Source organism: Rhinolophus ferrumequinum, chromosome X, assembly GCF_004115265.2.
Source record: "Rhinolophus ferrumequinum isolate MPI-CBG mRhiFer1 chromosome X, mRhiFer1_v1.p, whole genome shotgun sequence".
In the NCBI taxonomy this organism is placed as follows: Eukaryota; Metazoa; Chordata; class Mammalia; order Chiroptera; family Rhinolophidae; genus Rhinolophus; species Rhinolophus ferrumequinum.
In genome coordinates, this window is record NC_046284.1 from 100,363,117 (window position 1) to 100,385,392 (window position 22,276).

The 22,276-nt window shown below is 33.8% G+C and overlaps 1 protein-coding gene across 6 annotated transcripts in view; it reads left to right on the top strand.

Annotated features, from left to right (window-relative positions):
* The window catches only part of DMD (dystrophin), a 2,143,628-nt gene that overhangs the window by 921,600 nt on the left and 1,199,752 nt on the right, over positions 1 to 22,276 (top strand). For all 6 annotated transcript variants that reach the window (XM_033109718.1, XM_033109734.1, XM_033109713.1 and 3 more), the window contains exons 38-41: positions 444 to 566; positions 2,964 to 3,101; positions 5,829 to 5,981; positions 6,844 to 7,026. In XM_033109718.1, the coding sequence (XP_032965609.1) occupies positions 444 to 566; positions 2,964 to 3,101; positions 5,829 to 5,981; positions 6,844 to 7,026 (597 nt within the window). The remainder of the gene's footprint in view (positions 1 to 443; positions 567 to 2,963; positions 3,102 to 5,828; positions 5,982 to 6,843; positions 7,027 to 22,276) is intronic.

Genomic DNA, 22,276 nt, shown 5'->3' on the forward strand with positions numbered 1-22,276 from the left:
CCATGTAGTTTTGTTGAGGATAAGGAGACAGTTCTGCGTTTCCACCTAAGTTTACTGTTATTTGATGAATGAGGCAATTTCTGATAAGGCGTATTTACCCAAATGATATTTATATCAGAATATTTAAAATAAGATCAAATTCAACTTTAGAATATTAACAATTAGCCGAGTCAAATATATGGAAGTTGACTTTTGTTGAAAAAACACAATGATGAATTGCACTGTCTTGCATATGTGTCTGGCTCTGATGATGTTAAACGTTCGTCTTTATTTGCATCCTCAGATCCTTTCCCAGTTGTATTGCAAAACTTTCATAAAATATAATAAGGAAACATAATGCATGTCATTATTTTAGCAACAGGAGGTTGAACAAATGTATTTTTTGGTTTATGTTCCTAATAAAAAGTAATTTTGATTTAAATTAGCACTATCTTTTTTTTTAGGCCTCCATTCCTTTGAAGGAATTGGAGCAGTTTAACTCAGATATACAAAAATTGCTTGAACCACTGGAGGCTGAAATTCAGCAGGGGGTGAATCTGAAAGAGGAAGACTTCAATAAAGATATGGTAAATTGGTTGTGATAAAAGTGTGAATGAACTAGGAGTGAAATTGACTTAAATATTTGGAAAGAAATTAAATAACTCAAGTCTCCAACTAAATTTTTGGGACATTCCTTGCACATTTTGTGATTTTAATGATTACAAATGCAAAGTACTCTTGTTGAGCTTTTATTATGAATGCCAAAGTAGTATGGTATGGTCATATAGGAGTACTTACAGATGCTAATAAGTAGCTCAGCAATTTTGCTTTGACCTGTACTCTCTTCAAATTCAGAGCGTAAAATGTAATGGGGAAAAAAAAAAGAGTCAAATCAGAAAATAAACTAGAAATTTAATAAGAAACTCAACTATCATAGATGGCTGATTTTTTTTTTTTTTTGTCAGTCATGTTTTTGGTAATAAAGCATTTTTTTTTTCAGAGAAGGGACAATTACACATAATATAAACAATGTTTATAAAAGTTTACCACAAGTGGTTTTACCAAAAAGTTGTGTAAATAGTACAGTGTATGTCTAAAATACGTATAAACTTATGCTGCTTATTTCATGGGGAGTAAAGAAATGTAACCATGCGGGCTATTCCCAAACTCATAACACTGTCATTGAACCCTGATTAATTTCAAAATATCTTTTATATTTCTCTCTGGCTTGAATATTTCGGCATCACATCCCTTTACACTGACTTTTTCTCTGTCCACCTCCTTTTCACAATTTCCTTTCTCTTCTTCCACAGCCATCAACCTATATGGCATTCTTAAGCTTTCCATATATTGTGTTAGAAACGTCTCAGACATGTCTCAGTGCTAGAGACTTCTCAGACAATGCCTGAAAATGACATCAAAAGGCGATACATAAATTTAAAGTAATAGGCATATGAGGCCATAGGAGAACTATTCCCACCAATCTTAGTTCCCACTGGTATCAGTTCTGACTTCCTGGAGCTGCTTGAGTCAGTACGCCCCGTGTCCGGGGTTTGGTGGCCTTGACATCTCAGCTCCTGGAAAGAAAGAAAAGAAGAGGCTTTCCGAGATGCTGAGTTACAGCTACCTCTATTTCCTGTCAAAGAAGAAACCAGAGGGCACCGAGGTGAAAAAGAGTGCTGCTTACCTCTCTGGGGCTGATCACCATCTATGCCCAATAGCTTTCACCTGGTGCAAGGAAAGAAGCGATGTGGGGTTTTTTGTTTCTTTATGTTTTTGTCCTCAGTCCTAGGAAATAGTACAGCTTTTTAAAGACACATTAAAATGAGTCAGGTCTTTGACATGCTATACATATATGTGTCTATGTTATACTATTTCATTAGACTAGGAACTGACAAATCTCAGATGAAAGTCCCATTTATTCTAAAAAGTGAACAGTCCCTCAGTTGTGTGGTAAAAGTTTTAAATAGGCATTATAGATTTAAATGTGTAGCATCTAATACCATGAATAGTTATAAACACACACACACACACACAGACACATATGATTTTTTAACAGTTGTCTGATAGTTGTTATTCTGAGCTCATGAGAGTACCTTGGGTACCACTGCAAGGTGAACCTCCTTGATAGAAAGTTTTTATATATTGAGTTGAAACAGATAAGAAAGTCGACATGAAAAATCACATTGTCACATATGCTAGTGTATTAGACCAGCACTTATTCAAATCATTTTAATTCAAAATACATAAAATGAAAATATTTTTATAGTCTAAAAAAGCAAAGTGCATATTGAAAATGTAAAAGCCATTTTTCGAATCCATCTTTTAATGCTAATTTATTGAAAAATAACATGCACATATGACATATTTTTGAAATTATTTGCAACATTTGCCAGCAATTTAGCACATCATTTTTTACTCATGCCCTAATATTTGTCCTAAATTTGGGCATGTAGTTTATTTAAAGTAGAGGTCACTAGATAGAAATTAATGTAAATTTAAAACAAAATATTTTCACTTAGGAGTGTGTTAAAATTGTAAGGTCTGTTGCCATCTCACACTCACACATCCACATCCATATTCTTATATGGATTAGTTAACATTATAAATATCAAGTTTAGTGTACTTGTCCCAACTTTTTTTAATTTCTAGAAATATACTGAAAATCAAAGCCAAATGAATGCTTTCACAGCAATTCAGGACTTGTCTGAAATGATGAAGTACCTTAGTTCTCCATATTCCTATATATGCCCCTTATCAAGTATGTCCTTTTGAGCCTGACAGAAGGAAACTTACTTCTTTTAAAAGTTAAAGTGAAACATGTAAAAGAAAAACTGTGAGCACAGTATCTTACAAGAACACTCCCTGAAAGTTTTAAATTGGATTTTCTGTGTGTGTTTAAATAACATGTTTTATTATCTCTGTTAACGATGTACAGCTTTTTAAAAACCAAAATGAAGACTGTACTTGTTGTTTTTAATCAGAGTGAAGACAATGAGGGTACTGTAAAAGAATTGTTGCAAAGAGGAGACAACTTACAACAAAGAATCACAGATGAGAGAAAGCGAGAGGAAATAAAGATAAAACAGCAGCTGTTACAGACAAAACATAATGCTCTCAAGGTATTAGAGCTAACATTATAATATACCTTGCCTGTGGTTTCTTTTCATATGTAGGGTAAAATATATTGTGCATAAATAAAATCTGCTTAAGAGTCTTAGTCACCAGAAATACATTTTTTTCTGTTGAATGTGTGTGCTTTATTTAACATTTTTGAGTGGTGTCTTTGATTTTGAAAGATGTGTTGCTTACAGATTTTGAGTATTTTTGCTTAGACAAATTTTTCTGAGTAGTAATCAAAAGATAATAAAATGCATCATTTATAGTACTTACACATTTACTTTTCTAATCTCGTTTATTTTTATAAGCTATTTTTACATTTGTCTTGAAAACCCTGCTTAATTGCCAAAATAACCAATCTACATTTTTTAGACTTTCTGCTTCCTGTATTTTAGTGATTTTATTTAGAGTAAGTCCAATTTTTTGGTAACCTAATATTTGTTTAATGAGGACTGGGATTCTACTTGATTTTTTCCAATTAATTTCATTTTGCCTTTAAGAGAGTCACTCTTTGCAGCTAATTAAGCAACGACAAGAATCTACTTTCATTTACATAGAAATCCTCAAAAATAATTTTAGTGTCCTTGAAGAACTGGTACTTTCATATTAACCAGTGGTAGTATATTGCTTCACGTACCTATGGGATTCATCTGGATTTGTGCAGGAAGGACAGAATAAAGTATTGATTTTTCTATAGTAATATCTAGGAAGTTCTTGAGCTGAGACTAGACACCTGAAGAGTTTTGTGGAATAACTTTTTTTTAATGTGCTTTGCAATACTCACTATTTGCTTGCATGGCTGATTTTCTAATACTGTTAATGGCCGAGCTTTTCATTGTAAATCAGTCTCTTAGAGCTGTGTAGCTATGTAGGTGGACCCACCTAGTAGGTGAATGCAATCTGCTTTCTATATGCAAATAAGAGTATAAAACCATTTCCCATATAGCCAGACAACCAAATAAACACTGCTGAGAATGTAATTACACAATATTGTGCCTGCAAGGAATCCACAAGGAAAGTCTAATTGGCCAGCAGGTGTTCTGAAGGTAACTGCTGATAAATATAGTAAATATAAAAGGTCTATTCCTCGAGGGAATGCAAGAACAAGCCATAATGTGCTCAGAAAAGCAGAGAGCTGCGTATTTCACACACTTCCAGCGGTGACCAAGCTTTCAGAAACTTCTACAGTGGTCCTATGATGATATGTGTCCTACTGAAAAGCAGTGTTTAATGGTTATCTGGCATACCTGTAAAGAAACCTATATAATGTCTCTAAGTACCTTTACACAGTACACATCACCTTGTGCTTAGGAAATAAAAGGAATTTCAGATTTTATGACCACAAGCCCTTTCTCTTGGCAGAGATGTGAGTTGTGTCATGAATAAGGCACTGCTCAACTCTCCTTCGTGGCTGTATCTTGGTACCTTTGAAAAAAGCAGCATTCCATCTGGCTCATCATCCCAGGCGTTTATTACCTCCACAGGAGGTTTAGAAATTCAACTAAAAATGTACACTGCAGTAAATTTTACATCCCCAATTTGAAGCAAAATGGAGAAGGAAATCATTATTGCAAATATATGCTAAAAGCAATTAATGAAAATCTCCTCCACTTGCCAAACCAGACCACACCACAATTCAGTAATGGTGTTAACCTGCCCAGTGGCTCCGATTCTGGTCCTTCTGGAATATTTCAGAGAAGGTCAAAACTTTCTAATGCAATGAATATTTCAATAGGTCTTTGATATTCATTATTTTCTTTTCCTCCAGTTAAATCTGTACATGAAGCCCTAATTGCTACTGCTCTGAAGAAATGAAAGCTGTATTCTGAGCTCTTACGTTTCCGTGTGTTACCATAAAATGGCATTTCAACAAATTCTGTTGATCAGGGAAGACATTGTAAGGCACACGCTGGTTAATTCCTGCCCCCATCTGTTGATTTATTAAATCAGTCACATCAGGTTGATTGGATACCATGTCCTATCCCGTTTCTTTAGAAAATATGCATTATCTTGCAGTAGGAGCATGATTTGGTATAGTATTAAGAAAAAATTGGCTGTATAAGCCTTGAAAGAAAAACTATTTTTATAACATTTAAATTGTCATTTTCATGTACACTAACAGAAATACAATTTTCACACTTCTACATATATAGCTTGAAACAATTTATATGATAAGTAAGGTGACTTTATATTTCTAATCATAAACTATTAATGGTCCATGAAACTTTTTACAGGGATTTATTTCTAAGACCGTGAATGTAGTTACTTGGCTGCATAAACTTAAAATTTTGTTTATGAACCCCAGGGCTTTAAGATATAAATTTTGGAATTCTTTTTTTTTTTTTTTTACCTATTTTAAAAGTCAAATACAAACTCATTAAGTTTGTGCAAGTATCCAGTTAGCTCAAAAGTATTCCTATATTAAACTATTTCAAATAGATCACATGATAATGTAATTGACAATTAAATTTAACAGGATATCTAAACAAGTGTAAACAAGCCAAGAAAAAATATCTTCAGTGGGTTGTTCAGGTTTCTTAGCTTCATGTATGCGGGTCCTGTCACATAAAAACATAATTAATCATCTGTTTGTATGTTTAGCATGTAAATGTAAACTTAACCAAAGTTGTACAAGAAGATGAGAGACTCAGATTATTTTTAAATATCTACAACCAGAAGTGTGCTATACATATATATTGATGTTTTAATAATATCTGCACCATGAACAGGATTTGAGGTCTCAAAGAAGAAAAAAGGCTCTAGAAATTTCTCATCAGTGGTATCAGTACAAGAGGCAGGCTGATGACCTCCTGAAATGCTTGGATGACATTGAAAAAAAATTAGCCAGCCTACCTGAACCCCAAGATGAAAGGAAAATAAAGGTAATGTTGTTTTAGAATGTCAATAGTAGAGTTTTTGCTACCCTTTCATTTCTTTAACTTAGCCTATGTGGGTCATATTTAAAATGTTGACGTGGTGGTTTCCTCTATAAGCGTTCTCTTTGATTTAATGTATTTCCTTGTATTGCGTTTTGTTCTAGTAAATGTATTCAGTGTTTTTTGATTGATAGAATGTTGAATGAATCAACTGTTTTATTTTTAGACAATGTACAATGAATTAAGAAATGTCATGCGTTTTCTGGTAAAATTGTGATTGACTTTGTGTATCTTTGTTCCAGATGAACAAATGACTTATCGGTATATGGACGGCTTCTTTCTCATGTTAGCACATTCATTTCATCAGAACATCTTCACACATCAGTGTCACATCTCTCTAGATTTATTTGCATATTGTCTGAAGATTTTTTTCTGTTATTATTTTACACTTTTTATTTTGCTTCATTCTCTGTTGAGTTCCTCAAAACTTTATAAAAAGGAAATAACTCATTCATTTACCCTCTAAATTATATTCTATATGGATGGTCCCAAGTAAATAAAAAGTAGTCACTCCAATTTGGGTCAACCCCCAAGACACCAGAGGAATTGAGAAGAAAGAAAAATGTTAGATCAATTTAAATATTTTCTTAATTCGAATATCTGAAACTGAGCATTCAAAGGATAACTGAAATAACGTTTGGATTCTTGGGTGAAGATGACAGTGATGGCTTCCATATTTGTAAATTATGAAAAATGAAAATAAAATGACAAGAGCCTATAAAATTTCTGAGAGAAGTATGTGCTGCTTGCAGGTTGGTTGATGTGGTTAGCTAACTGCCCTGGGCCCTGTATTGGTTTTGCTCAATAGGAAATTGATCGGGAATTGCAGAAGAAGAAAGAGGAGCTGAATGCAGTGCGTAGGCAAGCTGAGGGCTTGTCTGAGGATGGGGCCGCAATGGCAGTGGAGCCAACTCAGATCCAGCTCAGCAATCGCTGGAGGGAAATTGAGAGCAAATTTGCTCAGTTTCGAAGACTCAACTTTGCACAAATTGTGAGTTGTTACTGGCAAACCCACGTATGTGTTTGCAACTACTGCTCTAATTAAACAGAGGCCTACTAACAGAAAGAAAACAAAAACTGGGTGCAATTTCAAACTTCTAATATGCATTCTGAAAGTGAGTAGTTTCCCCTCACTTTGGGCTTCTGTAACACTAGTGGTTAATTTTTCATATTAAAACTATAATAAACTAACAGGTCATAGGTAGCAGCCCCCTTATCAAAAATGAAAAATACTTCTTAATTTTTTGCCACATCATTTTTTCCATAACATTGGCAATGTGAATTTGTCAATTTATCATACATTTACTTTATTTCACTGTCTAATCCAAAAATATGTATTGCTTTCCTGAGGTCATCTCATGCTACTTTTACTTTTTAATGTATACATGGTAAATAACAAATCTTTCGTGATTCATCTTCTTATATCAACTTGCATAAACCCTTAATTGACTGCAAGAATAATAGGTTAGTCCTTATACCTGGCTTAGCTACTTAATGGGTTAAAAGGTTTCTTAGAAGAACTGGATGCCTAGTAAGATGGTTGATAATTGATAGCAAATTGAAAAACATATCAAAAAATATATCAAATATTGTGACTACTCAAATATTGCAAACCTAAAGAAAAAGGAACGACTACTCTTCTTTCAAACAACTGGCTGGGAATTCTATGATTCTCTCTTTAAAACGGTGATCGATAATGATAAGGTTGTTCTTAGCTCTTTATTTGTAATACGTAGGGTATAAATCATAGGGATTTTCTAAGAGATACATGATCTTGTTTCCATTCTGAGAAATCGTAAAGAAGAATGGTCACCGCTCTGTAATTATGCAATGATAGTGCTCTTCACAAAACCAGGATGTCACACAGAATGTGGAAAATAAGGCTCTATCATGAATTGTGTTAGTTAGAAGAACAAGAAACCAACAGTCAGCCATTTTTGACCTAGTATGTAACTGACAGTTTCATTTGTTTCAACCCATAGATGAGACTTTTTTGGGAATTTCTTAGGTGATATTGTTGATTCCATTTAATACGGGGTGTATACTTTAAACTATGTGTAGTACAATGAATATAACTATATTTTATAAGCATATAATCTTGTTAATGCTGCATATTAACCAAGGGAAACTATACTTCATATTATTGTGAATTCCTTTTTCATGTAGAGAAATCCATGAATACACTGTTTTCTACGAACTCGAATACTCTAAGGTTTAATAGAAGCTGAATTTTCTGAGAAATTGGAAGAAGTAATATAAGGTGTATTTAAATTATATTGCATTTGAAGTCCAATTCCAGCTGATAGCACATCTCAGCCTATTATTCTTCATATTAGATATTGTGAACATAATATGCTATAAATCACTCAAGCTTACATTAACAGAAAGCCTGTGTCTGTGGATGCAAAATGAATTGAAAGATTAAGACAACCATAAGGAAAAGTCACGTACAATATTTTTGCCTTGATTTAATAAACCATTCAGGAAAAAAATCCTTTGCTTTGAATTATCTGACTAGTAACCGATTTCTCAATTCTAATTTCCCCCAAATCTTGTCATACTTTATGTGCAGGACTAAAATTTTTACAACCTAATCAAGGTAGGTTATTTACACTTTATAGTTAAATAGACACGGGATCAAAAACCCCCATAAAATACCCACTTAAAATGCCATTATGTAATTACACATAATAGGCTTTCAACAATGTTTGTAGAACATAATAAAATAATGATTGGTGAAATAAAGAAAGGGTATGTAAACCAGTATATTATTTTAAAAGTAACTTATGATAAAATACTAAGATACATTTTTCCCACAAACAATTTCTTCTTGGTTTTTTATCTGAAATATTCAAAATTCAGAAAGTGCTGGGGAGTGGGGGGAGATTTTTACACTAATTGTTGATTTTCCATGATAATAGAAGCAATAACAATATGTGTGAAGAATAATCAATTTAATATTACAATTATATTTGACTTTGGATTTCCCTTAGACCTAAAAGATGATAGATGATTGATAGATATATCCAAGATGTATCTTTATATTCCACCAGTTACTAACATATATTAACAAACTGATTTCACATGTGCAGTGGTTAAAATCATCTTCCCAATTATTTTGTGATGAGGTCATTTGAGATACCCACAAGCAAACAGCTTAACTGAAAGTTATATTTGGGATAATCGTACAATGGCCCTGATGTAGCACAGCTAGTCATACCTTCCAAATTTCTTACCTCCCTCTGCATCCCCCTTCTCTGTTTCTCTCATCTTTCTCTCAAATGTCCCTCTGTTCTCTCTACATATAAACCTTAGGCGTTATTTAGACTTCTTGATTTTCAGTTAGTCTTTTGTATCTTCACAGTGGCAAGTCAAGATTGTAGGCAAACTGTAAAGTGCTTAACGTGTGAGAGCTGGGTTTAAAAAGGAGGAATTCATTTTTCTTATTTCAGAAATAAAGACTCAGAAATGGGCTAAGCTGTGTAAAATTAATGCACTTTGGGGCCGGTGTTCATGTCAGAGCTATATGTGGCAATAGGAAAGGCCTCAGAAAAAGCCAGCAACTCAGTCTGAAGGAGCCATGAGGCAGCCCTGGGCCAGATAGGAGCACAGAGCAAAGCAGAGTAGAGAGTATCTGCAAATCATGGTCCTCAGGGCAAACCTGGAGACCACAAAGGATGGAAAACAGACTGGGGGAAAGCAGGTACAGTTTTCTTCAGGTATTCAGCATATTGAAGCCTGTGCTCTAGTTAGGAGTACAAGACATTTGTATTATAGTTCCAGTTGGCTTTAGAGACCTGACTGCTCAGTGAAGACCAAATAAACTGAACTTAAGGAATTTTTCTGCAGGATGTTTTATAGTAGCAGTGTGGTCTAGAAAAAAGACCACTCCCTGAAATGAACAGAAAAAAGACCACTCCCTACAGTGAACCCCAGTGACCATCTGCTGGCTGTGTGACCATGGGGAAATCTCTCTCAGCCTGATTTCCCTCATTTCTACAATGGGGACAGGGATGCATGTGGTAATTAAATATGGCGATATTTGTAAAACACCTGATTAATTATAGGGGCTCAGCAAATCGATTTTTTTGCTTTCTCGTGTATATAAGTTAACGTTGGAAAAGAGATTCGTTTTAAAATTTTATATCTTTATAAGGCAATTAAGAAAAGTAGGCTCAGTATGTACCATAGGCTTAGTATGTTATGACAGAGATCTATTTTGTTTAATGTAAATTACAAATTAGATTCTATGATCGTTGGACAGGTGGTTTTATCTAGTGTCATGAAATATTTGCAGGAAATTTCATGCAACGCTGGTGATCTTACCACTGAAGGCATAATTCTCCATAAACTTGTCAGTAGAACTCTGTCTGAATTATTATCTTCTGCAAAAAAAGTAAAGAAATAGATAAGGAAAAATGTTTTGAAAATTCCATAGTGGAAAATTAGGCATAATTTTTATTATGTTTAATTGTAGCATTTGACAGTTAACCTCAAAGAGCCTAAGTAAATGTGACCACAAAATTGTACAATGAAGGTACCACCCCAACCCAGGGCTCGTGTGGAACTCCTATGCAAAATAAGCTCACAGACTAAAATTACAATGGGTATGAAAAAGAGTCTTCTCACGAGTGACATTAACAGATGATAAAAATAAAAGGAGAATGTAAACCTGAAGAGTTTCAAAATAAGAAGACAGAAAAGGACATTAAAATGTGTTTTCTAACATTCAAAACATTTTTTCAAGAATGGAATGGAAGTCTTTGAATCAAAACAGGGCAGTCCATTTTGAATAGTGAACAGGAAGATTTGAAAAATAGAAAGTCTAGAAATGAAAGTACAGTTATTAAAATAATAACTTAAATAACTTTTTCAATAATGGGTTCATTATAGAAGAGAAAAGAATGTATTGATTGAAAGACGCTGAGGACAATTCTGATTTGCTGAAAATACTGGAAGATGTAAAGAATAGAATAAATAGCTCAAACACATGTCAGATTGAGAAAGCAGAGTGCCTGAGGAAGAGACAATATTTCATATAAATGACCGGCATTTAACAAAATTGAAGACATTTCAATTTATATGAGTCCTCAATTTGAATAAAGCTCAACCAGTCTGGAATACATAAAAACTAGTTCACAGCTAGCTGGGTCGGAATGAAACTCAGAACCTCAGTGATCAGGGAGGTATCATAAAGCTACTGAGGACAAAAGACAATACCTACAGGGTGACAAAATTGACAGCAGACTTTTCATCAGCAAGAGATGTTACAAGAGAGTGGAATAATACCTTCAAGTGCTGGGCAAATTTTCACATATCCCGTAAACTGTGATTTGAGAATGAAAACAAAGTATTTTCAGAAATACAAATATTTTCAGACAAACAAAACCAAAGAGAAATTCTTACATATAGATTCTTGCTGAAAGAATTCCTAAACTATATACTAGCATAAAAAGGAAAATGAAGCCAGGACTGAGAAGCGAGCTATAGAAAGCTACATAATTTCTTTTCTATATGTAAAGAAGGAATTTTTTTAAAAAATCTTATTATTAGCTACCAAAATTGTGGCAAGTGGTGCAAAGGAAAGCATAGAGTGCTATGAGAATGTAGAAGTGATTTGACCCCACGTAAAGGAGAATAGAATAAATAAAAGGCTTTTTCTAGACAGTAGAAAAAAAATAGAAGGTTTGTGCCTAATGTGTTCCGTGTGAATTATTGCCAATTATCATGTTTCTAGGAAGAAAAATATGTAACAAACTTTTGAAACAGGCATACATATATGACCTGTCCCAGGAAGGGGGGCCCCAAAATACAAACATCTTAGTAGGATGTTTGAAGGAAAGAAACGGATATCCTGTGCAGTAGTACCTCGGTTTTCAAACGTCTCTGTTGACGAACATTTCGGTTTATGAACGCCATAAACCTGGAAATAAATTCTTCGGTTTTCGAACACGCCTCGGAAGTTGAACACGTCATGCGGCTTCTGCTGAGTGAAAGATCCTGAGTCCTAGCTTCTGCTGTTTTCAAACGTTTCAGAACTCTAACAGTCTTCCGGAACGGATTACGTTCGAAAACCGAGGTACCACTGTAGTTTCAAACACCAAGTACATAATGCTGATATACAATGTTTTACGTCCAACAACTTTTTATTCAGCTTCTTATTTTGGATGCCTAATGAATATTAAAAGCATATCGTAGCCATGTCAGGGATAATTGATTTCCTCCCCTGTGTAAATTGGCTCTTACCGAGCTCTCTGACTGTTAGTAAATTGCCCTTTCACTTAGGTCAAAAATCAGATATCATCCACGATTCCTCTATTCTCTTATATTATCCATGTAATTCATTTCAAATCCTGTGACTCGGGCCTGCAAAATACATCTTTAATTGGACCACTGCTCTCTATCTGCACGGTGGCACTCCTAGTCTACAGTATAATCATCTCTCATCTGTCAGTGACCTCTAATTCTGGCTTTCAATCTTTTCCCACCTACACTATATTCTCCCTGGTGAAGCCAGAGGGCTCCTAAAGCAGAAGTGAAATTCTGTCAGGCCCCTGCTGCTCGTTATCCTTTCACCGAAATCCTCTGAGCTTCTCCATGACTTGGTCTAGGCTGATTATTCTCTATTACTCCAACTTTATCTCCCTTTTTGCCATTCTCCTGCCAAAGAGGCATAAAAGGTTCTCCTTGGTACTTAAACACACCAACGTCATTTCCGTCTCAGGACATTTGCACATACTGTTTCTTCATGGAATATTTTTCGCCTAGCTATTGCTCCATCAGAGGTAATTACAAAAGGTATTTTAACAATATTAAAAATAAACATTTCCAAAATATACAAGTTCTGGAATAGTTGATAGAAAATGGATTTTGTTTATAGATTCACTTTCAATGCCACAAGAAATGTGAATGTGTAATATAAATTAGTCCTTCCGTGAATAATTGTGTAAAATAAAAACATTTTTATAATGTGAACATCCTGCCACTAACTTTTACAAATTGTTTGCATCTGAAGAGAACTTTACATCTACAAAGAGCTTTCACATGTATCTAGTTGTATCCCACTCATAACCCCAGTGAGGAAATATTTTTTTCATGGCCATTTTACAATAAGAAAAAAATAAGTTAATGAGATTTGTCCAAGGGCACACGTAAGAATGAATGACACCAGACTCAGTGCATCCCAAAATACTGCAGAAGTTATTCAAAAGAAAGAAAAACTATCGTGTTTCCAAATAAGTTTGAGAAACACTGGATTAAGCAAAGTCTTCTTACTCTAGAACTTCTTAGGGCCTTTGATATGCAAATGTGATTATGAATTTCTACGAAAGGAATAGATTCTGCAGACTTTCACATCTGGATATTTGCAGTACAAAGGGGGAAATTTCATTTCAGTTTCATGATAGGATTCCTTTTTGAGTGGTTGTGAAGAACTAGTGATCTTCAGAAAAAAAATTAGGAAAAGCATCACTATACCATTATGCTTTTGTCATTTTGGATTTTCTTAAAATGAAGCAAAGTTGTACAAGGAAAGTAATCACAGAGGCGACTGCCGTCACTTGTGTGAAATAATGTCCTAGATTTGATAGCGTTTTTTGTGTGTATTATCTCCTATCACATAATGGTACTCAATTAATTTTGAGACTAAAATAAGGGGAAAACATATTTTCTGCCTAATTGCCATACAGATTTTTTTCTTTTCCTTAAAATAACCACAAAGATTGTCAGCTGCCAATGCAAGATCCTTCGGGAATTTAGGCACATAATTTTTTTATTTAGAGACAATATGTTCTTTAGTAAACAGAGTTGTGAATATAAAAGAATAATAATGGTTGCTAAGGGAGATAAACCAAGGAGATGGGTGCCTATAGAATTTTCCTTGTCCTAGCTTCAATTTTGTAATTAACATATCACAAGAGTTAAGAAAGAAATTAGACAAGTCAAGATTTTAGGTTTTTTTAGATTGTTTATGATCACAATATTTACTGCCATTTCTATAGCAGCACTTTTTTTCTAGTCTTGAGTTACGTAATAGAATCAATTTAATGGTTATTCAGTAAATGGAGTATGTTCAGCTGGAATAAATTTACAAGAAGATGGCAGACTGACTGATTCCCTCACCCCTCATTTCAAATGTATGGAAATTCTGAATAAAATGTAATTTCTTAAAAAAAAGTTTTGAACAGATAGCTGAGCTCACAATATATGATGGAAACTTCCTTCCTCCTGTGCCATAATGAGCACAGCCAGGCAGATACTGAACCTGCATTGAAGGCTTAAGGGTTAGGAGAAACTTTTAAAGACTTCAGTAGGAAATGCGTGACCTTACACAATATGGAGTGTAGAGATGTAAATTAAAACCCTCCCTAAACATAGAACCTTCAAGCCCTTCCCTGAGCATGCAGGGGGAATGGATACATTCTACTCACAAGCTCCATTCATCTGCCAGGGATTCTGGCTGGAGTTAAAAAAAAAAAAAAAAAAAAAAAAAAACTTAAGTGAAAATTATAACCGAGTGTAGGGTATCTGAATTTTTACACTAACCATAAGGCTCGAGACTCCTGAACTGAGAAATTAATATAAAATTGGTCCCAGAGTGGTGAAATCCTTGGAGTCCTCCCACAGAAAAATACAATACGTAAATCTTTGGGAGCTCCACAGATACACAAACACTGAAGATGAGTTCACAACCAGATATTACAACCCACATAAAGAAATAATACATTGTGACTTAGAGTCATCTAACACAATGTTCAACAGGATTAGTACCTCATGAACTTAAAATAATAAAAAACTATTGGATACTACAGAGTAAATATGTTGAAAATAATTATAGAGATAAAAAATAAAATAAATATTCATTTATAAAAACACTATGAAAAATGCACAGGTATTTATGATGAAAGCACAGCAAGTACAACCTTTAGAAACCAAAAGCTAGTCATTGACATAAAAAAAACCCACTAAGCATTAAACACCTACTTAAATAAATATAAAGAGAAAATTAGGTTGTCGTGATGAAATTATTAGAATACGCTACATAAAAATATGGAAATATGGAAAATATGAAAGACACTGAGAGACCAATAAGAAACTTTAATACAGTTTACAAAGCAGAGTACAGAGAGAATACTCGAGACAATATTTAAGAGATAATGGCTAAACATTTCCCAGCATTTAATGAAAACATGAGCCCACAAATTAAATATATTGGTATCCCAAACAAGATCAATTAAAATAAATCTATAAAACATAGATAATATATAAATACCATATAAAAGAAAGAAGACACATGTGTCAACAGGAATGTCTTACTTAATTGAAATTTCTGATAATAAAAAATGTCCTAAACTCTATTGCATTTCCATTGCACAAACAGGACTAGGCCACTATTTATAAAGTGAATTTCACCCATATTAGAAAACCTTTGATATTTTGTAACAACTTTTATACTGCAATAAGAAAACCTAGCTTTATATCTTGCATCTCTCCTTACCTAGGAAACTTTGATTAAATATTGAGTCTCAGGATAAAGTAAATAACTCCTTTGTTATAGAATTAAGAGAGATAATGAAACACCAAAAATACCTAAAGAACTTCCAGAATGTCTTTATTATGGTCACTTGTTTGAGGTGTTGGTGTCCAGATTTCACACTGCTAGGTATCCTGACAAAACAAAAGCCAAACATGTTAAGCTTTTCTGAATTGGTAGTGTCTGTCCCACATACGTAAAAGAAGCAAATCCAAATGCATTCTAGTTTAACACTGCTTGAATCTAGATTTTAAATCATTCCCACAGACAAAGTTCTAAACATGGGTGTAGCATTGAAATGGCAGTTCACACAAGGAAACAAGCAACAGAATCGAATCTCAAAGACAGAAAATAATGAATTAATCTGATTCAGAATGTAAAATAAATATGTATAATATCAAATATATAGTGATGGAAGTGGAAGTGACTCTGGTGAACACGCAATGCAATATATAGATGATGTGTTATAGAAATGTACACTTGAAACCTATATAATTTTACTAACCAATGTCACCCCAATACATTTAGCAAAAAATTAAAATAGTCAAAGTTTGCATCAAAAATGTCAATTAGGAACAAGAGATAATAAAATTAATAATCAAGAAGTTTTGAAAAGAATCAAATGGAATTCACTGAATTATTAGAATACGCTACATAAAAATATGGAAATATGGAAAATATGAAAGACACTGAGAGACCAATAAGAAACTTTAATACAGTTTACAAAGCAGAGTACAGAGAGAATACTCGAGACAATATTTAAGAGATAATGGCTAAACATTTCCCAGCATTTAATGAAAACATGAGCCCACAAATTAAATATATTGGTATCCCAAACAAGATTAATTAAAATAAATCTATAAAACATAGATAATATATAAATACCATATAAAAGTCCTAAACTCTATTGCATTTCCATTGCACAAACAGGACTAGGCCACTATTTATAAAGTGAATTTCACCCATATTAGAAAACCTTTGATATTTTGTAACAACTTTTAATCATTAATTTTAAACAATTAATCATTCAGTGGACAAATGGCACATCAGATTAGATATAACAGAAATGAAATTAGAAAATTGGAAGAGAGATAAAATAAAGTACCTAAAATGCATAAAGAGAGACCAAAATTTAGAAAATATAAAAGAAAGTGTGAGAAAGATAGGGAGTGAGATGGTCAAATATAGTGAATTCCAAATACAAGGAGAAAATTTCGAATGTAGCTAAAGAGACAGATTACCTAGAAAGTAATGACACGTATAATGACAGCTGATTTTAAAGCAGTGATAAAAGCCAGAAGGTAGTAGAATAACGTCTTCCAACATGATGAATGAAAAACCACCTATGAACCTAGAATGTTATACTCATAGAAACTCTCAGGAATCACATTGAAATAAAGATCTCTTGGGACAAACAAAAACAGCGAGAGTTTACTAGTAGGAAATTCTTACCCAAGAGTCCTCAGGGCGGTTGTTTGTTTTGTTTTGTTTTAGAATTAGCCACTATTGGTGTTTATTCAGTTATCAATCATTATGTCATATGTCTTTTCTATGTTAGTAAAAAGAAGTTCTATAAACATTTTAAAGCATACGTAATACTCCATGGCCTGTATGCGCCTCATGGGTGGTTTTTAAGCAGAAGAAAAATGACCCTAGATAGAAGATTTGAGATGTAAGGAAGAATGAGAAAACAAACTAAACAAATGGAGAATCCTAAAGAAATATTTGTGAGATACACACACACACACACACACACACACACACACACACACACACACACACATATATGTATATATATCACGTATTAAAAAACAGAATAGAGCTAAAATACTGGACATCAGTGACAGAGTATAGAGCAAGGTTGCTTGAAGTTTCTCACCTCATTTACATTTACCTCTTACCTTTCTGGATGTTCCTTCTGAGCCTCTATTGCTGGTACCTCTTTTTCTCTCCTAGTGTTGAAGTGCCTCAGTGCTCAGTCCTTGGATGTTTTCCATTTTCTGTCTACACTCCCTGCCTTGCTGTTTTCATCCAGTCTTGTGACTTTAATATCAGGTGTAGATTCATGACTACTGCCTATTTAGAACCAGGCCCCTCCCCTCTCCTGAACTACAGTGGTGACGCGGCCCTTTCAAGGTTTCTGGTAAAAATCTACCCTTGCTTCCCTTTACCTGTTGTCAACACAATAAGCAGAAGCATCATTTGAAAATATAAATCAGGCATATTATTGTCTGATCACAACGCTCCCGTGGATTCCAGTCTATTTTAAAATGAAATCCAAAATCCTTATGTGAATTTCAAGGGACATATGACCTGGCCCTTTATTACCTCTCTGGCCATATCTCTTAATATTAATATTTTAGCTCTTGTTCACTCTGCTCCCTCGTCACTCTTCCTTGAACATGTCTGGCATGCCCCTTTTGTGTTATGTGTTCCCTAAGCCTAAAACCCTCTAGCCCCATATCTCCACGGCCCCCTCCATCTCTGCCTTTAAGTCTTTACTGGAAAGTGTTCTTCTCAGCGAATCTCTCTCTCTCTTTCTCTTTCACTCACATACACACACACCCACCCACCTTGTCAACCCCTTCCCCATTCATTTTTCTATAAAATGCGCTACCAGGAAAGTTATAAATATTTTCACTCTTATTAATTATCTTATCTCCTTCCCTAGGATGAAAGCTCCAAAAATGCAGGAATTTTCTTTTCTTTCTCTTTTTTTTTCACTGCTGTGACCTCAGAACCCAAAACAGCTAGTAACAAGTAGGAGGTACACAATGTATATATTTGTGGAATGAATGAATGGATTAATTAAGCAGTGGTGACTGAAATCATTATAAGGTCCTCTTAATGCTCAGAAGAAGACCACGCAAAATTCACTGTGTATGTTAATTATAGAGTCGCCATTAACCCAATAAAAATAGGTACGGAATTTTTGTAGCAGAGAGAGAAAAATAAATATATGAACTATTGAAATAAAATGAATAATCCAAACTGGAAACTGAGGTTTAAGAACATTAGTTGAATTGGCCAAGGACAGTAAGCAACTATATAAACCCAGGACTTCAGTTTCTCTGAATCTCTTCAGTCCAAAGTCATTATTGTGTATGAAATAAGATGTCAGTTTATAAGTTTAAACAAAGTCACCATTTTATAAATAACATTTATGCAATGTATCACCACAGAAATATTACCTCTAATGACTGACTCTAAATGGCACAATAAATTAAAATATTAATATAAATGTGTTAAACTTGATTCACTGGTTATATTAACATGCACAGGTCTTGTATAGTTAGGTTATAACTATGATAGGTACATAATTCTGTGTGTTCATCTCATGAATTAAAGATACAGTAAAAGACTACAGTCACAATTCAGTTTGGTGTCAAATATATAAATAAACATGAAATAGTGTTACCTTTTTTATAGTAATGTACTATATCAAATTTTGCTACCAAGTGGAAATTTAGCACAATGTTCAGGAAATATCGATGATAAATATATTAATAATGATATGTTTCATAAATACCGACAAAAACACAAAACTGAGTCTGATGCATTGTTGACATGTGCAGTTATATTATGTAATTTTATTCTTAAAATTAGAATAAATATAGCTCATTTTTGGCGTCAAAGTAACTTGTTTCACTAAAATTAAGATTCTCTTCCTTGGAATGACAGTAGTTGAAAAATGATTACATTTGGTAGAACTGTTTTGGAACAGTTTATTACTTCTCATTGTGATAAGGACATTAAGAAAAATTTATCTTTGTCTAATGGAAATAATTGTGAATATCAGTTATTTTGTTGTAAGATAACAGTTTTTCTTAGGCCAGTGAGGTATACAAGGCTATGTCTTTATAAAGAGTATCTCTAATCCTTTTAATAACCTAAATAGACTAAAGTTTGTCAAGCAACTTGCCTGAGTGCCCATAAAATTAAGGCAAGGATTTCAACATCAAGGTACAGTTTTAATTATTAAATTAGCAAAGAGATTTGTTGATTTTGTCTCTTTGGTGATGGTGGTGGCATTCTTTTATTATATTGTTATCTTCCCTTTTTTATTTGTTTTTAATAAGAACCTCCTAATAAATAAGGAGGTGCAGTGATAAGGGTGCAGTGAAATCGGAATTCCATACACTTACTGGGAGTCTAAAGAAATTCCAGTTTTATTTTGAATATATTGAATTGATATTTCTTTCATTCACTAAACATTTCTCGAGTGCCTCCTATGTACCAGACGACACAAAACATAAAATAACATTGGTGAATCCATAGCAATCATACAAGAGACGTGATGTTTGATAAATATAACTCATACGATGAGGAGGAAAAAAGTCCAAGAATTTATACACAGCAATTTGACCTCCGTTTGCAACACAACAATAAAAAGTGTAATTTTCTCCAATCTAAATTTGCTTTCAAAATATGGAACACCAGCTGGAAGGGAGCTCAGATGGCTTCTGCAGTGGGATTGGAAATATCCTTCTGAGCATGCCCGGAACAACTGGTTAAAAATAATTAAATCACTCGCACCATCTGTGAATCATTCTGATTCTTCAATGATTACTTAAGACTCTCATTGTATGGAACATATTCTTAGAACAGATGAATAAAATTAATTCAAGTGTATAGCTTCCCTATCTTTGATTTTCATGAAATCAGAAAGGGTTACAATGTTTTCAAATTTGCTAAGTGATCTGATATTTCTCCTTTCCTCCTTTAGGAGCCAGTGGCTTTTGAAATCTTAAAATGTGTTTGAAATTTAGTTTTATTTTTCATAATATGAATGCATTTGTTCACAGAGACTTCAGTATACAATGTAATTTTGTTTTAAAAATTCTGTAATTTTAATCATTTTGTTTATTTAATCTTCTGAGTGTAGCACTCAATAACTAATAGATAGCTATCTAGTAGAGAACTAAATGAAAGTCCAAGATAATTGCATTATCAAATTTAATACCATCTGCTATAATCATGGCCAATTTTTAAAAATGTAAATGGCTACTTTAACACATATAAAACAGAGGAAAGCTATATTTAGTGGTGACTGATCCATGAATAAAGGTGCATGGATAAAATGAAATCCAAGGCTCCATATCTGTGCAAATTTAAGATGTTTAGATTAATTCATAACTTAAAGGCATTATTAGCTATTCAGCTGGATAGCAAAGCATGGGCGTTTATTGCTAGGGTAAATTAACTGGGCAAGTTTCTAGGAGATCTATGCAAATAGTTTTCCATAATAGTTTGTAAATTCTTAGCTAATAGAATGTCTGGGTGGCGAAATATAAGTAAATGAATTATTTAACAAATACAGTAATCTATAATGTTAGAACTCCCTTTGTGATCTCCACAAAATGCAAATTTTGTACTGATTAGTATCTAGGCAATCACAAATATGCATGAACATATGAATAATATCATCCACACTCTATTTTAATTTCTCGGCTCATAGATATACATGACTATTTCTTAGGTGAAAAATTATTTTGAGAGATCCAGACCCTTTCATACATCGCCTCCCTAATGAGAAACAGCCTCTTTATGTACTGCTGCAAAGCCCCCCACCTCTTTCTCAAACTTGCCAAAATATGTCACTTTAGTCTTTGCATTTGTGGTTTCCTTTTCTTGGGACTTTCTTTCTGGATCTTTGCCTGCTGGTCGCTTGTCATCTTTCAGGATGTAGAGCAAATGCATTCTTCCACATTCCATTTATCCCTTCTATGGTGCTCTGTCATATTAGCCAGATTATTTCCCTTAATAGCACTTATCACAATCTGAAAAGGTTATGTTTATTTGTTCACTGGTTGATAATCCGCTACCATTAGAATGTAGGTTCAATGAAGGCAGACACACTGTCTTGTGAACTGTCTTGTTTTGCCACTGTATAGATTCTGCCACATAGATGTTTGCTAAGACTATTTTAAATGAATGAATGGATAGATAGAATCTTCCCGTGGGATGCTCTACAGTTCAGAGAGATTTGCTCTGTGTTCTTATATAAGTGGTGCCTCAGCGCCAGCCCACCAGTGTCTGAAAGTTTTTGCTAGTTCCATAGGAAAGGGAAAAAAATAGGAGGAGATATGTTGGAATTTTCAGAGAGCTAAATTTATAGAAGAATTGTCCTTTCTTTTGTAAGTATGGCTTTCTGCAGTTGTGTGTGTGTGGTGGGGCGGATTAAAATAGCCTTTCTTTCTTCTTTCTTTTTCCTTTTTTGCTTTTTTATTATTATTTCATTGCAGTGTTCTTTACTAGAAAAAATAAAGGTTGGAATTTGCTGCGGTTCCCTGACATTTTTGGTAGTATTTTATTGATCCATGAAATACAAAGTCTGGGAACCATCAAACCATTAATTTGGAGAAACTTAATCCCATGAAGGGACACCATTCCTGCCAAGTTTCTATGTTGGTTCCTTGAAGTTTTGAGGATGAGGAAAGGAAAGCTCCAAAACTCATGACTGCCTCCTATTTTTATAGCATCTCAGGCAATAAATACTGGCCTCACAAGCATTATCCTCTGAAGTAAGATTCTGGAATTTCTTCTGTCAGGTGTGAGAAACAAATACAATAACAAATATCCAAACAGGGTGACTTTAGCGTTTCACAACATCTGACTAATACGTTTTCAATATATGTACTTACATATATGTAAGTGTGACGTATATGTTCCATATATGAGAAATGTAACAAAACAGTATCCCCTTGTT